We start from the raw sequence: 20,310 nt of genomic DNA on the forward strand, positions 1-20,310 counted from the left end.
TGGTAACATAATTTTTTTTTTAAATTTATTTTTTGTAGTTTTAAAAATTCTAATTAGTAACATAAATTATGATGCTATATTTGTCATTGCTTAGAAACCAACAGTAATTATTGGGAAGTTAAACTGGGAAGAACACATGAATCCATGAGCTTAAGACCAGTCTCATTCAAAACAAAACCAAACAAAAAACAGTGGTACATTAAACCATTCAACATTATCCTTTTGTATGTTACATATAACCACATAATAATAAACTCTAAGTTTTACTCATTTCACCAGTTTCTCCCTTAACCTCTTTATGCGTGTATGTTTTCCAGGATCCTGCATTTACTCATCATGTATTCTTAATCTCTTCTGGCCTGTGGTAGTGGCTTAGTCGTCCTTTTTTCTAAGACCTTGATAGTTTTGAGACTAAGCTATTTTTATAGACTGTCTCTCACTTAGGAATTATCTGATGTTCTTCTTTTGATTAAACTGGGGTTACTGTGTTTGTCAGAAGAATACTGCATAGCAGGGTATATGATCTCTGGAGAATTTAGTTCAGTAGATCTAGAGTAGTTACTAGAAATCTGCTTGTGTGTGTGTGTGTGTGAGAAACTTCACAAAAATTGTTTTGGAATTTTTTTTATTGGTATGATGATTATACATACTAGTGGGATTTATTGTGATATATTTGTGGTATGTACTTATCATAAATTTCATTTCCCAATGTCTCCCCTTTTTCTCTCCTTGGTCCCCTTCTTCTTCTCTACTAGTCTCCTATTTTCATGAGATCCATCCCCCTTTTCCCCCTCCTTTTTCTATCCAGCTTTCATGTATGAAAGGAGACATGACCCTTGACTTTCCAAGTCTGGGATTAATTTTAGTCAACATGATCACAGTTTCATCAATTTTCATGCAAGTGACATTTTCTTCTTCTTTGTGACTGAGTAAAACTCCTTTGTGTGTGTGTGTATATTTCACATTTTCTTTACCCATTCATCTGTTGATGGACACCTACACTGGCTCTATAGTTTGGCTAATGTGAATTGTGCTGCTATAAATGTGTGTATGCATGTTTCACTAATAGTCTGGCCAGTTTTTTTTATTTTGTTTTTTTGGTTTTTTTTTTTTGTTTCTTTGAGAAATACAAATACTGAGCAATGGTATTTCATACATGGTTCCATTCTTAGTCTTTTGAGGAGCCTATATATCGATTTCAATATGAGTATACTGATTTATAGTTCCACCAACTGTGTATAAATATTACCCCCCCATATCCTCACCAACCTGTATTATTACTTGTATTGTTGGCGTTTGCCATTCTAATTAGAATGTGATGAAATCTCACTGTTTGACTTGCATTTTCTGATGACTAAAGATATTGAACATTTTTTCATATTGTACGTTTGTATTTTGTTTGAGAAATGTCTGTTTAGTTCATTTACCCACTTATTGATTGGATTATTGGGTTTTGGTGCTTTTGGAGTTCTTTATTCTGCATATTTGTCTTGTCAGAAGAGTAACTTGCAAATACTTTCTCCCATTTTGTAGGCTCTCTCTTTATGCTTTTCACTATTTCCTTACTGTGCAGAAGCTTTGTAATTTGATGTTACCCCGTTTATTAATTCTTGGTATTTACTGTGCTTTGGGAGTTCTGTTGAGGAAGTTTTTGCCTATATTTATATGTTAGTGTTGACCCTATGTTTTCTTAAAGACAGAAAAAGAGGGAAAGATCACTGCTGTTCTTGGATAGCTGATTAATATTGTTAAAATGACAGTAGTACCAAAAGCAACCTAAAGATAACAATTAAGATAGCAGTGACATCCTCAGAAACAAGAAAAAATCAGTCCTAAAATTCATTTGGAAGAATTAAAGACCGAGAGTAGCCAAAGCAATCCTGAGCAATGCTGGAGGCATCACGGTACCTAATTTCAAATTACATTATAGTACTATAATAACAATAACTTCATAGTGCTGATATAAAAACCGTTTGAAAGTTTCTGGTCTGATTCCTAAGTCTGATTCATTTTGAGTTGACTTTTGTGCAGTGCGGGAGATAGGGATCTGGTTTCATCCTTCTATATGGGTATATAGTTTTGCCAGCATCATTTGTTAAAAAGATTCTCTTTTCCAATATGTTTCTGGGGCCTTTGCCAAGGATCAGATGATTATACTGGGGTGAACTTGTCTCTGTGTCTTCTGTTCTATTCCATTGATGTACATGTCTGTCTCTCACTTGCTCTCTTTTTTTTTTTTTTTTTGTCAGTACTGTATACTTTCTGTTACTATAGGTTTGTAATATAATTTGAAATTTGGTATATTGTGCCTCTGGTATTGTTCTTTTACTCAGAATTACTTTAGCTACTCTGGATCTTTTATTCTTTCATAAGAATTTTAGGACTTTTTCCCCTAGATCTGTGGAGAATATCATTGCTGTTTTGTCATTGCTATTTAGTATGCATTGTATCTGTAGATTGCTTTTGGTAATACTATGGCTATTTTTTTAAAATTTATTTTTATTGTAAACAAATGGGATACATCTTCTCTTTGTACATGAAGTAAAGGCATACCATTTGTGTAATCATACATCTACACAGGGTAATGGTGTTTGATTCATTCTGTTATTTTTTCCTTCCCTCCCACCCCTCTTTTCCCTGTTTACAGTCCCTCCTTCCTCCGCTCTTGCCCCCCTTCCACCCCCATTATGTGTCATCATCCACTTATCAGCGAGATCATTCGTCCTTTGGTTTTTTAAGATTGGCTTATCTCACTTAGCATGATATTCTCCAGTTTCATCCATTTGCCTGCAAATGCCATAATTTTATCATTCTTTATGGCTGAGTAATATTTCGTGAGATATATATATCTCACAGTTTCTTTATCCATTCATCAATTGAAGGACATCTAGGTTGGTTCCACAATCTGGCTATTGTGAATTGAGCAGCTATGAACATTGACGTGGCTGTATCTCTGTAGTATTCTGATTTTATGTCCTTTGGGTATAGGCCAAGGAGTGGGATAGCTGGGTCAAATGGTGGTTCCATTCCAAGCTTTGTGAGGAATCTCCACACTGCTTTCCAGAGTGGCTGCACTAATTTGCAACCCCACCAGCAATGTATGAGTGTACCTTTTTCCCCACATGCTCATATATGGCTGTGTTTTAAATTTTTTTTTTTTTTTTAGTTGTCAGTGAAACTTTATTTTAATTAATTAATTAATTAATTTATATTCGGTGCTGAGGATTGAACCCAGGTCATCTCACATGCCAGGCAAGTGCTGTACCACTGAATCACAACCCCAGCCCTGGTAATATGGCCATTTTAACAACATTAATTTTGTCTAACCAAGAACAGGGTAGGTCTTTACATCTAGTTGTGTTGTCTTCAATTTTTTCTTCATTGTTAGTGATTTTCATTATAGAGTCCTTCTCCTTGTTTCTAAGTATTTTTTATTTTTATTTTTGAAACTGTTGTGAATGGAATTGTTTTCTTGATTTCTTTTTCGGTGGATTCATTATTGGTGCATAGAAAAGCTGTTGGTTTTTGTATATTAACTTTTTTTATCCTGCTGCTTTGCTCATTTTATCAGCTCTAGCCATCTTCTGATAGTTTCTTAAATCTCCGAAGTTTAGTATATCATCTGCAAACAATGATAACTTGACTTTTTCCTTTTTTTTGTCCCTTTTATTTCTTTCTTTTGCCTAATTGCTCTGGCTGTAATTTCAAATAACTATATGAATAGTAGTGGCGAGAGTTGACATCCTTGTCTAGGTCCTAATTTGAGAAAATGGCTTCATAGAATACATTTGGAAAGGTTCCTTCACTTTTTTTTTCATGGAATAATTTGAATGTGTTGGCATCAGTCCTTCAAAGATCTGGTAGTGTTCAGCGGAGAATCCGTCTGGTGTCCCCTCCCCTGCCTTCAGCAATTTTTTTTTTTAACTTTTAAAAAATTACTCATTTATTCTTTTAGTTATACATGAGAATATAGTTTGACATATTTATACAAACAAGGAGTACATTTCTAATTAGGATCCCAATCTTGTGGTTGTACATGATACTTTTCTTTGTTGGAAGGCTTCTTATTACTGCCTCAACCTCACTGCTAGTTTTTGGTCGGTTTAGGTTTTCTGTATCTGTAGGTCATATGTATCTAGAAATTTGTCAATATCGTTCCAGTTTATTAAAATATAAGTTTACTAAAAAACTCCCTAATGATCCTGGGATTTCAGTGATGTCTGGGATGGTATCTCCTTTTCCATCTCTAATTTTATTAGTTTGTCTTCTCTTTCTTTTGGTTACTTTGGTTAAGAGTTCATCAATCTTCTTGATCTTTTCAAAGAAACTATTACATCAATCCTTTGTATTTTTTATTCTCCTCCATTAATTTAATTTAATTTCTGTTCTTAATTCTTTCTACTGGAATTGATTTGGAATTGGTTTGTTCTCTGGACTTTCAGATGCATCATTAGATCACTTCTTATTGGAACATTTTTTTTTTTTTTAATGTAGGCACTTATAGCTATAAACTTATCTTAGAACTCCTTTCATTGTGTCTGATTCTGGTATGTTGCATTTATATTCTCATTTGATTCTAGGAGTTTTAGAATTTCTCTTATTTCTTTTAGGATACTCTCATAGTTCAAAAGTTTTTTCAGTCTTCATGTATTTATGCAGGTTCTGTAGTTTTTCTTGCTATTAATTCCTAAATTAATTTGATTATGATCTGATAATTATAAGGGATTATATTGTTTTTATTTATTTATTTACTTATTTTTTACTATTGCTGAGACTTGCTTTGTGACCTAAAATGTGGTCTGTTTTGAAGGAGGTTCTATGAACAGTTAAGAAGAAAGTGAATTTGACTATCCATGGATGAAATATTCTTACAAATGTCTGTTCAGTCCATTTGATTTATAATATTTTTTAGTTCCGGAGAGTCTTTTTAGTTTGTCTGGATGACCTGTTGGTAAGAGGTATGTTCAAGTTGCCCCATGATATTGTTTTGAGGTCTGTTTATGTAATTAGTTGCATCAACATTTGGAGCATAAAATATTCACTGCGTTATATCTTCTTGAATTTTCCCCTTTACCAGTGCAAAGTGACCTTTATCGCTTTTAATTAATTTTGACTTGAAATTTACCATCTTGGTGATCAGAGTAACTACACCTACTTGCTTTCAGGCTTCTTTTGCATGGAATATCATTTTTTCATTCTTTCACTTTCAGCCTGTGACTGTCTTTGCCCCTGAGGTGAGACACTTGCAGATAATGTATAGTTGGGTCTTATTTTTTAATCCACTCTGCCAATCTTTTAATTGGAGAGTGGAGACCGTTTATATTCAGCGTTATGCAGAGATGTTTATTATTGATTGAAAAACACATAAAATTGGTTGAATTTTTGGATAAAGCTAATAATTGTTTATTACACAAAGCAATTATTGCAAAAATGTTTGTAAAAAGATTTTTTTTCTTCTGACTGAGATACTTAAAATAGAGATATTTTCCACACACTCTTGTAGTTATAATAACAGGCATGGGCTCCCCTTTATAGGTTTTGGTGCTTTTGGCATAGTGACATATGTCAGAGGCATAGTATCACTCAGTAGCTAGGATCCATGACTGCCGCAGGATACCAGTACTCTAACCAGTGGCTTGAACTCGGAGCACTGGTTCATTTGTTTACTTGACATATTTATTGAGCATCCATTACATGCAAGATGCATATAGATGTTGACAATACAGTAGAAAAATTTAGACGAACAATCCATGCCCTTATTTTCTGGGATTTCTGTTCTAATTGGAGAAGGAAATAGGTTTAGTATATTACAGGATAGCAATGCTATGGCCCTATGGAACAAACTAAGGAAAGTAAGATGGAAGAGGACTGCTAGATTGTAATAATTATGAGTGAAGCATTATCAGCTATCTTTAGATAAAGCATCAAACAATTTTTAGTAGCCACATGCTTTAGTGTTCTGTTTTGGATTTCTGTTTTTAAGTACTTTTGGAATAAATTAGGCCTATGGAGATGAACTATTCATAAATAGGTCGTTGCTTTTAGACTTCTGTGTAAAGAATTGCTTTTCATGTGCCCCGAATTGCATTGATTTTAATGCTTTGTAGAGTCACAAGGAAAATTTGCTCATTTGTAACTCCTTTTCCACCATGGATCTTCTCTTGAAATACTAATCTTGGATTCCTTTGAGAACATTGCAATCTTCTCAGTTGGGGAGGATGCACTTAGGGATATAATGTTAAGTGTTTTGGTGGAAATTGAAACCTTTAAACTTTAAAAATTACTTCATGAGCCAGGCGCAGTGGCACACACCTGTGATCCCAGTGTCTCGAGAGGCTGAAGCAGGAGGACTTCAAGTTCAAAGCCATCCTCAGCAAAAGTGAGGTGCTAAGCAACTCAGTGAGACCCTGTCTCTAAATAAAATACAGATTAGAGCTGGGAATGTGGCTCAGTGGTCGAGTGCCCCTGAGTTCAATCTACAGTACCAAAAAAAAAAAAAAAAAAAAAAAAAAGGTTCTTTTGCTGATACCCAGGAAACATCAGGGAAGAAACCTTTGAATTGACTGAAAAATGTGTCCTGTGTGTTCATATGCAGGTGAGTGTGTTGTGTGAGATTATAGGATACTCTAGGAATACTGATCTCCTGACATTAGTATATTTATAGAAATTGTACTCTTAGCAATTTTAGGGATGCTGTGCTGAATTCACGCTAAAGATTTCTTTACATTCTATGATTCTGAAATTAAAAATGATTTAGAATCATTGATAATTCATGCATCATTGAATTTTTTTCCTACAGAATTTGCCATCTGCTGTAGTAACTCATGTTCTGAATCCTCAACCTGGAGAGAAGATTCTAGATTTGTGTGCAGCACCTGGAGGCAAAACAACGCATATTGCAGCACTAATGCATGATCAGGTGAGACTGTCTTCATAATAAAACCACTCAACGTGTTCCCTCCATGGTAAGGGGAGACTATAACTTAGAAAACATGTCTACACTCCTACCTCAGATTTATCTGAAGTGAAAACTGTTCAGTTATGTCAGTCACCAAACATTAAGTTCAATAGACAATGATTTGTAAAGACTAAAGACTTAATTGAATCCCCAATTTGCTATACATTATAGAATACAGTACTTCCCTCATAAAATTAAGTTTGAAACATATAAGAGATCTTTTTATGTCCTTACTTATAAAATTTTACACTTGTTTTAACTATTCTGCCATTAAATATTGAGAGTCCATTATCAGGGTGGAAATGTTTATGTTGATATATATACACACAGATATATAATACATAAATACATATAAATACAGAATATGTGTGTGTATCTTGAGTATCTTAAATCTTATTTGGTTTAATTATAAAACCTGCTTTGTTGTAACAGTGCAAGTAAGTGTGACCTTGGAAAACTTGAGATTTTACTGTGTTTTCCTATATATGTCTATTTGCAAGGTATTTGCCTAATAAGAATTTAAGTAGTGGCAGGAAAAACTCTTACAGGAATAATATATTAAATACTGTTTTTTTGTTTTTTTTTTTTTTTTTTTTAAAGATACTAATAGTGTTTAAAATGAAACCTATAAAATAGAAGGGTTCATTTGGTAGTTAAAGTTTAATGCAAATCCTTTTTCAGTTTACTCGAGGCTTTAAATGTAAAGATTATGATATTATCTGGCAGGGATAATAATAATACCCCTTTAATTTATGGCATATTTACTATATTTACGTAATGGTAACTTTTCATATGTACTTTATTTTCCCTAGTAAAGTCTTTCCAAAAAGAATCTGAATATTATAGCTGTATCCATTTTCAGTCAGTTGTGTAATATGGTGTAAAAATTGCATCTAGGTAAAGAAGACAAATATCTACCTTTTGAAAAATACTCAAACACAATATTAAAGAGATGAAAACAAACAAAAAAAACACATCTAGGAACATTATCAGCAAATTTTGTTATCAGTCTATGCCATCGATGCATCATAGACAGATGATATATACAAAAGGAACAAAAGAAAATATGTGTAAAAGTAAATTGCATCATTTTTACAGTATCATATATTTTAAAGTACTACAATGCATTCTTAAAATTGTGTCCCCTTTATTAGCTTTGATGTAATGCAGGTTTTATCATATATAGTGATTTTGAAGTATTTTTTATATCAACTCCAGAATATTTTGCACAGAGGTTTTTGGCATTCCTTTTCCTGACTTTAGTTGCAAAAATTTACAGGAATTTTGTGTGACTAGCTCAAAAATATTAAAATGAGGATCAATTTTGTAAGTAACCTTCATTGGCATATAAAGGTAGTTGTCTTGTAACATCAGTTCATGCTTCTCCAGAGGTTGAGGAAGTCACATCAAATTGGTAATTTTTGTTTACTTTTAATAGATGTTTTTGAGCTTCCTGAGAAGATTGCAAACACTGTTTTCAGTTTTGATTTCTGTTGATTAAAAGTAGCAGCTATAAGAAAAGATCAATTATCTGGCAAGAATATCTTTTAAAAGGAAAGATTTGAGTATTTGATGTAAATTTGATGTTTGGTAATGAGTTTTTAAAGTGGAAATGGGAGGATAGTGGGGGAAATAATTTTTCACATGTGTTTTGTGTTTTCATAACTGCGTTTGATTTATACTTTCTTTTTAGGGAGAAGTAATAGCACTGGATAAAATACCCAACAAAATAGAAAAAATAAAGCAGAATGCTTTATTATTTGGATTAAACTCCATCAAGGCATATTGCTTTGATGGAACAAAGGCACTTAAATTTGATATGATTAAGGACACAGAAGGTGAGATAAATTTTGTTAGTTTTAATGAGCAAATTGTAATTGCATTGACTTTTTTCCCCCTTGTACCAGGGATTGAACCCAGGGGTGCTTAACCACTGAGCCACATCCCCAGCCCTTTTTTATGTTTTATTAGAGAGAGGGCTTTACCGAGTAGCTTAGGACCTCGCTAAGTTGCTGAGGCTACTTAGAACTTGCAATCCTCCTGCCTCAGCCTCCCGATTTATGGCATTATGGATATGTGGTATTGCACCTGGCTGCATTGATGTTTTGATATATGTATAATTGAGGAATGTTCAAAGCAAGCAAATTAACATATCTGTCAATTCATTTTTTTAAGACATGAAATTTACTTTCAGCAATTTTGAAATAAATGTTACCATAGTAACCATGCTGTGCAGTAGGTACCAAAAACCTAACCCTCCTACTTAGCTGAAACTTTATAACTTTGTTTTTATTGTAAACAAATGGAATACATGTTGTTTCTCTATTTGTACATGCAGTCAAGGCATACCATTTGTGTAATCATAAATTTACATAGGGTAATGTGGTTTTGATTCATACTGTTATTTTCCCCCCCACCCCTCCCATCCCTCTTTTCCCTCTACAGAGTCCTTCCTTCCTCTATTCTTACCACCCTCCTTATCCCTAATCCTAAACCTAACCCTAACCCTAACGCTAACCCCTCCCACCGCCCATTATATGTCCTCATCCACTTATCAGCGAGATCATTCGTCCTTTTATTGTTGAGATTGGCTTATCTCACTTAGCATGATATTCTCCAATTTCATCCATTTGCCTGCAAAGGCCATACTTTTATCACTCTTTATGGCTGAGTAATATTCCATTGTATATATATATACCACAGTTTCTTTATCCATTCATCAACTGAAGGACATCTAGGTTGGTTCCACAATCTGGCTATGGTGAGTTGAGCAGCAATGAACATTGATGTGGCTGTATCTCTGTAGTATGCTGATTTTAAGTCCTTTGGGTATAGGCCAAGGAGTGGGATAGCTGGGTCAAATGGTGGTTCCATTCCAAGCTTTCTGAGGAATTTCCACACTGCTTTCCAGAGTGGCCGCACTAATTTGCAACCCCACCAGCAATGTATGAGTGTACCTTTTTCCCCACATCCTCTCCAACACCTATTGTTGCTTGTGTTCTTGATAAACGCCATTCTAATTGGGGTGAGATGAAATCTTAGGGTAGTTTTGATTTGCATTTCTCTTATTACTAGAGATGTTGAACATTTTTTCATGTATCTGTTGATTGCTTGTACATCTTCTGTGAAGTGTCTGTTCATTTCCTTAGCCCATTTGTTGATTGGATTATTTGTATTCTTGGAGTAGAGTTTTTCGAGTTCTTTATAGATTCTGGAAATTAGCACTTTATCTGAAGTATGAGTGGCAAAGATATTCTTCCACTCTGTAGGCTCTCTCTTCACATTACTGATAGTTTCCTTTGGTGAGAGAAAGCTTTTGAGTTTGAATCTATCCCAGTTGTTGATTCTTGCTTGTATTTTTCTTGTGCTATGGGAGTCCTGTTAAGGAAGTCTGATCCTAAGCCAACAAGTTGAAGGTTTGGATCTACTTTTTCTTCTATAATCTATAGGGTCTCTGGTCTGATTCCGAGGTCCTTGATCCAATTTGAGTTGAGATTTTGTGCAGGGTGAGAGATAGGGGTTTAATTTCATTCTGTTGCATATGGTTTTGCAGTTTTCCCAGCACCATTTGTTGAAGACGCTATCTTTTCTCCATTGCATATTTTTGGCCCCTTTGTCTAGTATGAGAAAATTGTATTTATTTGGGTTTGTGTCCATGTCCTCTATTCTGTACCATTGATCTACCTGTCTATCTTGGTACCAATACCATGCCATTTTTGTTACTATTGCTTTGTAATAGAGTTGAAGATCTGGTATTGCGATACCCCCTGCTTTGCTCTTTCTACTGAGGATTGCTTTAGTTATTCTGGGTTTTTTACTCTTCCAGATGAATTTCATAATTGCTTGCTCTATTTCTGTAAGGTGCATCATTGGGATTTTCATTGGAATTGCATTGAATCTGTATAGCACTTTAGGTAGTGTGGCCATTTTGGCAATATTAATTCTGCCTATCCAAGAACATGGGAGATCTTTGCATCTTCTAAGGTTTTCCTCAATTTCTTTCTTTAGTGTTCTGTAGTTCTCATTGTAGAGGTCTTTCACCTCTTTTGTGAGATTGATTCCCAAGTATTTTATTTTTTTCGAGGCTATTGTGAATGGGGTAGTTTTCCTAATTTCTCTTTCTGAAGATTCATCACTTATGTATAAAAATGCATTGGATTTATGAGCATTGATCTTGTAACCTGCTACTTTACTGAATTCACTTATGAGTTCTAAAAGATTTCTGGTGGAATTTCCAGGTTCCTCTAAATATATAATCATGTCATCAGCGAACAGGGATAGTTTGAGTTCTTCTTTTCCAATTTGTATCCCTTTAATTTCTTTGGTCTTTCTAATTGCTCTGGCTAGAGTCTCAAGAATGATGTTGAATAGAAGTGGTGAAAGAGGCTATCCCTGCCTTGTTCCAGTTTTTAGGGGGAATGCTTTCAGTTTTTCACCATTTAGAATGATATTGGCCATGGGCTTAGCATAGATGGCCTTTACAATGTTAAGGAATGTTCCCACTACCCCAATTTTTTCTAGTGTTTTGAGGGATACTGTATTTTATCGAATGCTTTTTCTGCCTCTATCGAAATAATCATGTGATTCTTAACTTTAAGTCTGTTGATATGGTGAATGACATTTATTGATTTCCGGATGTTGAACCAACCTTGCATCTTTGGGATAAAACCTACTTGATCGTGGTGCACTGTCTTTTTAATATATTTTTGTATGTGATTTGCTAAAATTCTGTTGAGAATTTTTGCATCAATGTTCATTAAGGATATTGGTCTGAAATTTTCTTTCCTCGATGTGTCTCTGTCTGGTTTAGGTATCAGGGTGATATTGGCTTCATAGAATGAGTTTGGGAGGGTTCCCTCCTCTTCTATTTTATGGAATACTTTGAGTAGTATTGGAATGAGCTCTTCTTTAAAGGTTTTGTAGAACTCGGCTGAGAACCCATCTAGTCCCGGACTTTTCTTTGTTGGTAGGCTTTTGATGATCTCTTCTATTTCATTGCTTGAAATTGATTTATTTAATTTGTGTATGTCCTCTTCATTCAGTTTAGGTAATTCATATGTCTCTAGAAACTTGTTGATGTCTTTGAGGTTTTCTGTTTTGTTGTAGTATAGATTTTCAAAATAGCTTCTAATTATGTTTTGTATTTCACTCGTGTCTGTTGTGATATTTCCTTGTTCATTCCAAATTTTAGTAATTTGAGTTTTCTCCCTCTTTGTTAGTGTGGCTAAGGGTTTATCAATTTTGTGTATTTTTTCAAAGAACCAACTATTTATTTTGTTAATTTTTCCAATTGTTTCTTTTGTTTCAATCTCGTGAATTTCGGCTCTGATTTTAACTATTTCCTGTCTTATACTACTTTTGGTGTTGGTCTGCTCTTGTTCTAGGGCTTTGAGCTGTAGTGTGATGTCGTTTATTTGTTGATTTCTACTTCTTTTGTTGAATGCACCCCATGAAATAAATCTTCCTCTAAGTACTGCTTTCATAGTGTCCCAGAGATTTTGATATGATATGTCTTTGTTCTCGTTTACTTCTAAGAATTTTTTAATTTCCCTCCTGATGTCTTCTGTTATCCATTCATCATATAATAGCGTATTATTTAATCTCCATGTATTGGAGAAGTTTCTGTTTTTTATTCTGTCATTTATTTCTAATTTCAATCCATTATGATCTGATAGAGTACAAGGTAGTATCTCTATCTCCTTGTATTTGCCAACAGTAGCTTTGTGGCATAAAATATGTTCTATTTTAGAGAAGGATCCATGTGCTGCTGAGAAGAAAGTGTATTCGTTCTTTGTTGGATGGTATATTCTATATATGTTGGTTAAGTCTAAATTGTTGATTGTGTTATTGAGATCTACGGTTTCTTTATTCAATTTTTGTTTGGACGATCTGTCCAGTGGTGAGAGAGGTGTGTTAATATCGCCTAGTATTATTGTGTTGTGGTCTATTTGGTTTCTGAAATTGAGAAGGATTTGTTTGACATACATGGATGAGCCAATGTTCGGGGCATAGATATTTATGATTGTTATGTCTTGCTGATTTATGCTTCCCTTAAGAAGTATGTAATGTCCTTCTTTATCCCTCTGACTAGTTTTGGCTTGAAGTCCACATTGTCTGAAATGAGGATGGATACTCTAGCTTTTTTGCTGTGTCCGTGTGCATGGTATGTTTTTTCCCATCCTTTCACCTTTAGTCTATGGGTATCTCTTTCTATGAGATGAGTCTCTTGCAGGCAGCATATTGTTGGATTTTTCTTTTTAATCCAATCTGCCAGTCTATGTCCTTTGATTGATGAGTTCAGGCCATTAACATTCAGGGTTATTATTGTGATATGATTTGTATTCCCAGTCATTTGACTCATTTTTGTTTTTTGACATGATTTGGTTTCTCCTTTATTTTGCTATTCCTTTAGGCTAGTTCCTCCCGTTGCTGATTTGCATCGTTTTTCATCTCTTCCTTATGGAATATTTTGCTGAGAATGTTCTTGTAATGCTGGTTTTCTTTTTGTAAATTCCTTTAGGTTTTGTTTATCATGGAAGGATCTTATTTCGTCGTCAAATTTGAAAGTAAGTTTTGCTGGGTATAAGATTCTTGGTTGGCATCCATTTTCTTTCAGGGCTTGGTAAATATTGTTCCAGGCCCTTCTAGCTTTTAGGGTCTGGATTGAAAAATCTGCTGATATTCTTATTGGTTTCCCCCTGAATGTAATTTGATTCTCTTCTCTTGCTGCCTTTAAAATTCTGTCTTTATTTTGTATGTTAGGTATTTTCATTATAATGTGCCTTGAGTGTGGGTCTGTTGTAATTTTGTATGTTTGGAGTCCTATAAGCCTCTTGTACTTGGTTTTCCATTTCATTCTTTAGATTTGGGAAATTTTCTGATATTATTTCATTGACTAGATTGTTTATTCCTTTGGTTTGTTTCTCTAAGCCTTCCTCAATCCCAGTAGTTCTTAAATTTGGCTTTTTCATGGTGTCCCATAGTTCTTGTAGATTCTGTTCATGATTTCTTACCATCTTCTCTGTTTGGTCAACTTTGTTTTCAAGATTAAATATTTTGTCTTCAGTGTCTGAGGTTCTGTCTTCCAGGTGTTCTATCCTATTGGTTATGCTTTCTATGGAGTTTTTAACTTGGTTTATTGTTTTCTTCATTTCAAGGATTTCTGTTTGGATTTTTTTTTCAGTATCTCTAACTCTATTGAAATGATCTCTTGCTTCCCGTATTTGCTCTTTTAACTGTTGATTGGTGCGATCATTTAATGCCTGCATTTGCTCTTTCATCTCCTCCTTCAGTGCCTACATTTGCTCTTTCATCTCCTCGTTTGCTTCCCTGATTGTTTTAGTTATGTACATTCTAAACTCCCTTTCTGACATTTCTTCTGCTGTGCTGTCATTGGGTTTTATTGATACAGTATGTAGGTTTGTTTGGGACATTTTCTTCCCTTGTTTTCTCATATTGGTCAGATGTCAATGGGACTCAGATATTTCAGATTTCCTCTATTGGCTTATAGTGTCCCTGTAGATTTCCAGTGTATCATTTCCCAGCCTTTAGTAGCCTGAAGTGTTGGGGGAACTTGAAAATGCAGTGCTTCTGAACAGAGCTGCCCCTAGCCCGCTACTGGTTCCAGCACTTGGAGCTGGCTCTGTGCGGGAAGGCTCTCACTGGGGGGCCTGCTCCTAGAAACTGGCCTTGTGGGAGGAGCCCACCACCGGAGTGCGTAGGGCTACCTGGGGAAGAATCTAGCTGCCTTGCCCTGCTCTGATAAGCCACCCCTCTCCGTGCCAGCTGTCCAGGCCGAGCTTCACCCGGTGGGGGAAACTCACCCCGTGGCTCTATTTTCGTCCGAGTCTCTCAATCCCTCCCCTTCTTGAATCCTGGGTTCTGGAGCGACTGGAGATGCAGTCTCCCTCTAGTCCGCCATCTTGGTTCGCCCTGTGGAAAGAGCCTGCGGCCGGAGGGGGCAGGGCCGCCTGGAGAAGTCTCTGGCTTCCCTGTCCTGGTCCCAGAGGCTGCCTTCAGGTCGGAGCTCTCTGTTTGCTTGGGGACTTGTGGCTGGCTTTGTGTAGAAAGGTTCTCACTGGGCAGTCTGCTTCGAGAAGCTAGCCTTGAAAGACACCTCCCGACGTAGGGGGCTGGGATACTTGGGGAAGTCCCTGGCTGCCCTGTCCTGGTCCCTGAAGCTGCCTGCGGGCCGGAGTTGGACGCGCTGGCTCTGAGACTTGGAGCTGGTTCTGTGCAGAAAGGCTCTCAGTGGGGGGCCTGCTCTAAGAAGCTGGAGAAGCTGGCCTTGTGGGAGGAGCCCACTGCCGGAGTGCGCAGGGCTGCCTGGGGAAGACTCTAGCTGCCCTGCCCTACTCTGATAAGCCGCCCGAATCCAGGCCTGCCGCCCAGGCCGAGCTTCACCCGGTGGGGGAGACTCACCCCATGGCTCTATTTTAGTCCGAGTCTCTCAATGCCTCCCCTTCTTGAATCCTGGGTTCTGGAGCGACTGGAGATGCAGTCTTCCTCTAGTCCGCCATCTTGGATCACCTGAAACTTTATAACTTTTGAATTGTATCCCCCTACCTCTCCTCATTTCGAGTCTCTGATAACCATTCTTCTATTCTACTTCTGTGGGTTTGACTTTTTTATATTCCATACATAAGTGAAATAATGTCGTGTTTATCTTTTGATGTCTTTGTTTTTTCACTTAGCATAATGTCCTCCATATTCATTCATGTTGTTATAAATGACAGAATTTCCTATTTTTTTTTTTTAAAGACTAAATAGTATTTTATTGTATATATGTATCTCATTTCTTTTATCCATTTGTCTGTTAGTGGACACTGGATTGATTCCATGTCTTGGCTGTTGTGAATAATGCTGCAGTGAACATGGGAGTCCAGATATCTTTCTGACATTAATCCCAGTTCCTTTGCATATATTCTTACTAGATTGTATATTAGTTTATTATGTAGTTTTTTTGAAGAACCGGACCATTTTCCATTCCTGCTGCACCATACATTCCCAATCAAAAGCATGCCTGTGTTCCCTTTTGTCCTTGCGTTCACCAATTTATCTTTTGCTCTTTTGTTAATAGCCTCCTGTCAAATGTGAGGTGATCAATCTCATTATGGATTTTATTTGCATTTTCCTGATTAGTGATGTTGAGCATTTTTTTCATACATCTGTTAGCCATGTCTTTTGAAAAATATGTATTCAAGTTGTTTGCCCATTTTTATATTGTTTTCTTGCTGTCATTTGAGTATCTTATGTATTTTGAATGTTAACCCTTTATCAGGTTTCTGTTTTACAAATATTTCCTCCCATTGTGTGAATTTTCTCTTCATTTTGTTTCCTTTGCTGTACAGAAGATTTTTAGTTTCATGTAATTAAATCTGTCTGTTGTTGTTGTTACCTGTGCTTTATGGGTCTTACCTAAAAAATAATTGTCCAAACCAGTGTCATGGAGCTTTTCCTCTCTTCTAGTATTTTACATTTCCAGATCTGTAATCATTTTTGAGTTTATTTTATACATGGCTTTATATAAAGATCCAATTTTGTGCATGTGGATAGCCAGTTGTTCTGATGCCATTTATTGAAGGGACTGTTTTTTGCCTGTTGTGTGTTCTTACCACCTTATTGAAAATCAATTTTCTATGAATGCATAGATTTATCCTCAGACTTTCTTGTACCATTGGTCAATGTGTCTATTTTTGTGGCAGTGTCATGCTGTTTTGATGATTGTAGCTTTGTAGTATAATTTGAAGTTAAGTAGTGTGATTCTCTCACCTTTGTTCTTTTTTTTTTTCTTTTTTTTTTTTCTGGTACTGGGGATTGAACCCAGGGGCACTTAACCACTGAGGCACATCCTCAGCCCTTGTTTGTATTTTATTTAGGGACAGTGTCTTGCTGAGTTGCTTAGGGCCTCACTGAGTTGCTGAGGCTGACTTTGAACTTCTAATTCTCCTGTGTTGGCCTCCCAAGCTGCTGGGATTACAGGCGTGTACCACTGCCTCTTTGTTCTTGGTGTACCTTTGTTCTTTTCACTCAAGGTTGTTTTGGCTATTTTCTTTTATGATTCCTAATAATTTTTACAATTGTTTTTTTCTATTTCTGATATTTTGATGGGTATGCATTGATTCTGTACATAGCTTTAGGTAGTATGGATGTTTCAGCAATATTAAGTTTTTTAATGCTTAAATAATGCATATTCTGTCCTTGAATTTTTTAATGTATGGAAACACTACTGATTTTTTAATATTTGTTTTATGTCTACAGCCTACTGAATTTATCAGTTCTAATGTTTTCTGGTGGAGTCTTTAACGTTTTTCACATATAATTGTGTCATTAGGAAACAGATAATTTCACTTCTTCCTTTCCTATGAAGATGCCTTTTATATTTATCTTTTGCCTAATTGCTCTGATTAGGACTTGTAGTTGTGTGTTAAGAAGAGGAGAGAGTAGCCATCCTTATTCCTGTCTCACAGGGAAATTTTTTAACTTTTTCCCATTTACTGTGATGCTAGTTGTGGGCTTTATTATGTCAAGGTACATTCCTTTTATACCTAATTTATTAAGAATTCTTAATCATGAAAGAATGTTGAATTTTTGTACAATGCTTTTTCTTCCTCCAGTAAATGATTATATGTGTTTTGCCCTTCATTTTATCAAATTTACTGACTTATGTATTTAAGTCATACTTGTATTCCTCAATAAGTCCCACTTGATCATTGTGAGTGATCCTTTTAATGTATTGCTAGATTTCTTTTGTTTTTTAAATTTGAGGACTTTTATATTTATGTTCAGCATGGATATTGAGTAATTTTTTAAAAAATTTTCTTGTGGTATCCTTGTTTGACTTTGGCCTCAGGATAATGCTTGCCTTACACTATGTTTTTGGAAGAGTTTGGTAAGTACCAGTGTTAGTTCTTTTCTACATGATTAGTGGAATTTACCAGTGAAGCCATGAGGTCATGAACTTTTACGGATTGAATCTCATTACTCTATTTGATACTCAGATTTCTATTCATGATTCAATCTTGGTGGGTTTGTGTGTAGGAATTTGTCTTTTAGGTTAATCAGTTTGTTGATGTGTAATCATTTGTAATAGTAGTTCATGATCCTTTATATTTTTCTGGTTTTGGTGTTCATGATTCATGATTGGTATTTCATGAAAAGACGAAAGTCTTTTTACTTTCAGTGGGTTTCCTTAAAGGTGAAGTCAGTATCTTATAGGGAACGTATATAGTTGGGTGTTTTTTAAGGTCCATTTAACCACTCTGTCTTTTGTTTGGGAAATTTTATTCATCTGTGTTCAAAATAATTATTGATTGATAAGGACTTATACTGCCATTTCGTACATTGTTTTTTAGATCTTTGTTCTTCATGTTTTGCTGTCTTTGTAATTTGGTGTCTTTTTCTGGTGGCATGTTTTGAGTCTATTTTTTTATCTTGGTGTGTACTACAATTTTTTTTTTTTTGGTTGTGGTCATGAGGCTTACATTAAATCTCTAATTTATAACAGTCTATTTTAAACTGATAACTGAAATTTGCATTTTAAAAAAACTAGATTTTTTTTTGCCTCATTCTTCCCACATTTTATACTTTCATTGTCATAATTACTACATTTTATATTGTGTATCCTTGCCAGTTACTGTAATTTTTTTTTTTTTTTGGAACCAGGGATTAGACCTAGGGGCACTTAATCACTGACCCAGATCCCCAGCCCTTTTTATTATTTTGAGGCAGGGTCTTGCTAAGTTGCTTAGGGCCTCCCTAAGTTGCTGAGGCTGGCTTTGGACTTGCAATCCTCCTATTTTTAATAGTATTACCTTAATCTTAATTCAATCTTCTAAAGATATGTGATTTGCGTACCACCATTATAAATAAGTATTCTGTATTTGATTATTATATTTGAGTAGATTTTATACTTTAATATTTTTTCTTACTACTAATTAGCATCATTTATTTTTTCTACTCAAAGGGCTCCTTGTAAGGTAAATCTGGTGGTAAATTCTCAGCTTCTAATTAGAATAGTTTTGTATCTAGCTTATTGGGGAGATTATTATTTGTTCTTTGTTTCTGTTTTAATTTCAACACTTAGAATTTATCATCTCATCCTCTTCTGACCTATAAAGTTTCTAATAAGTCTGTTGCTAGCCTATTGTAACTCTTTTATATGTGATATGCTTCTTTTGCTGCTTTCAGGATGATCTCTTTGTCTTTTATTTTTGACACTTTGTATGTCTTGGTGTTGTTTTGTTTGGGTTGAATGTGATCGGCATAGCTTGACCTTTTTGTACCTTTACATTTCCCCCCAAATTTGGAAAGTTTTATGGTTTGTTTTTTTAATAAAGTTTCTGGCTTTTTTGTATCTTTTCCTTCTAGAACTCCTACAGTTAGAAAATGTGATCTTCGTTGACTTTCCCATATGTTCTGTAAGGTTTCTTCATTCCTTTCATTCTTTTGTTCCCGCTGACTTTATATATTCACATAATTCCTTTTTGAGTTCATTCATTCTTTCTTGTGCTTGATCAGTTCCCCTTTAGACACCGTATCGTTTTTCTTTTTGTTTATTGTATTTTTCAGCTTCAGAATTTGGTTTTCTTTTTTATAGTTTGAATCTCTTAAATTTCTTGCTTTGGATTTAGTTTCCTGATTTAATTGCATTTTTTTTTTTTTTTTTTTTTTAATGTTCTGTGTGCTGAGCTTTCTTAAAATAATTTGTATTCTTTGTTAGGCAATTTATAAATCTGCATTTCTTGAGGGTTGGTTTTTGTTACTTTGGTTGTTCCTTTGTTGGCTCCATGTTGTGCCAGTTGTTCTTATGGCCATGCATTAGTGTTTGCATATTTCAGGAAGTAGAGTCTTTTCACACTGGCTTTGTCTAAGAAAGCCCTCCATTAGTAGTCAGTTTATCTGTTCTGTAGACTGGGTGACCTCTTACCTTAGGCAAATAGACCTACAGACTGAATTTGTGGGGTTGGGCATGGAACCTGGATACACTGTGGTGGACCTTGCGGTCAGGTCTGCAGCAGTGTTCAAAAGCCCTTATCTGTTTGAGCTGTCCTAAATCCTGGGTCCACAGGAGCTGACCTGGCACTGTGATAGACCTCGAGCTTGAGTATGCAGGCATCATCTAGTTGCTGATATAGTTATGGGGCCTGGGTCTATTGGAATGGACTTAGAGCTTAGATTATAGAGTCTCGCCTAGCAATCGGTCAGTCCCATGCCCTCCATCTCTGGGAGTGGGGCTGGGTCCTGGGTCTAGGGGTTGCCCTGAAGCTTGGGTCTGCAAGGATGTTCCTGGAAGTTCCTGGAAGCTTAGTCCATTGGGTCCAGCCTGACCGCAGGGTTTACTGGGACAGGGT

At 35.6% G+C, this 20,310-nt stretch overlaps 1 protein-coding gene across 3 annotated transcripts in view; it reads left to right on the forward strand.

Moving 5' to 3' along the window:
• NSUN6 (NOP2/Sun RNA methyltransferase 6) overlaps positions 1-20,310 on the forward strand; it is a 54,690-nt gene that overhangs the window by 21,880 nt on the left and 12,500 nt on the right. For all 3 annotated transcript variants that reach the window (XM_079107641.1, XM_079107642.1, XM_079107640.1), the window contains 2 exons: positions 6,800-6,919; positions 8,652-8,796. In XM_079107641.1, coding sequence (XP_078963767.1) covers positions 6,800-6,919; positions 8,652-8,796 — 265 coding nt within the window. The remainder of the gene's footprint in view (positions 1-6,799; positions 6,920-8,651; positions 8,797-20,310) is intronic.

This window comes from Sciurus vulgaris (genome assembly GCF_902686455.1).
Source record: "Sciurus vulgaris genome assembly, chromosome: 12".
Classification (NCBI taxonomy): Eukaryota; Metazoa; Chordata; class Mammalia; order Rodentia; family Sciuridae; genus Sciurus; species Sciurus vulgaris.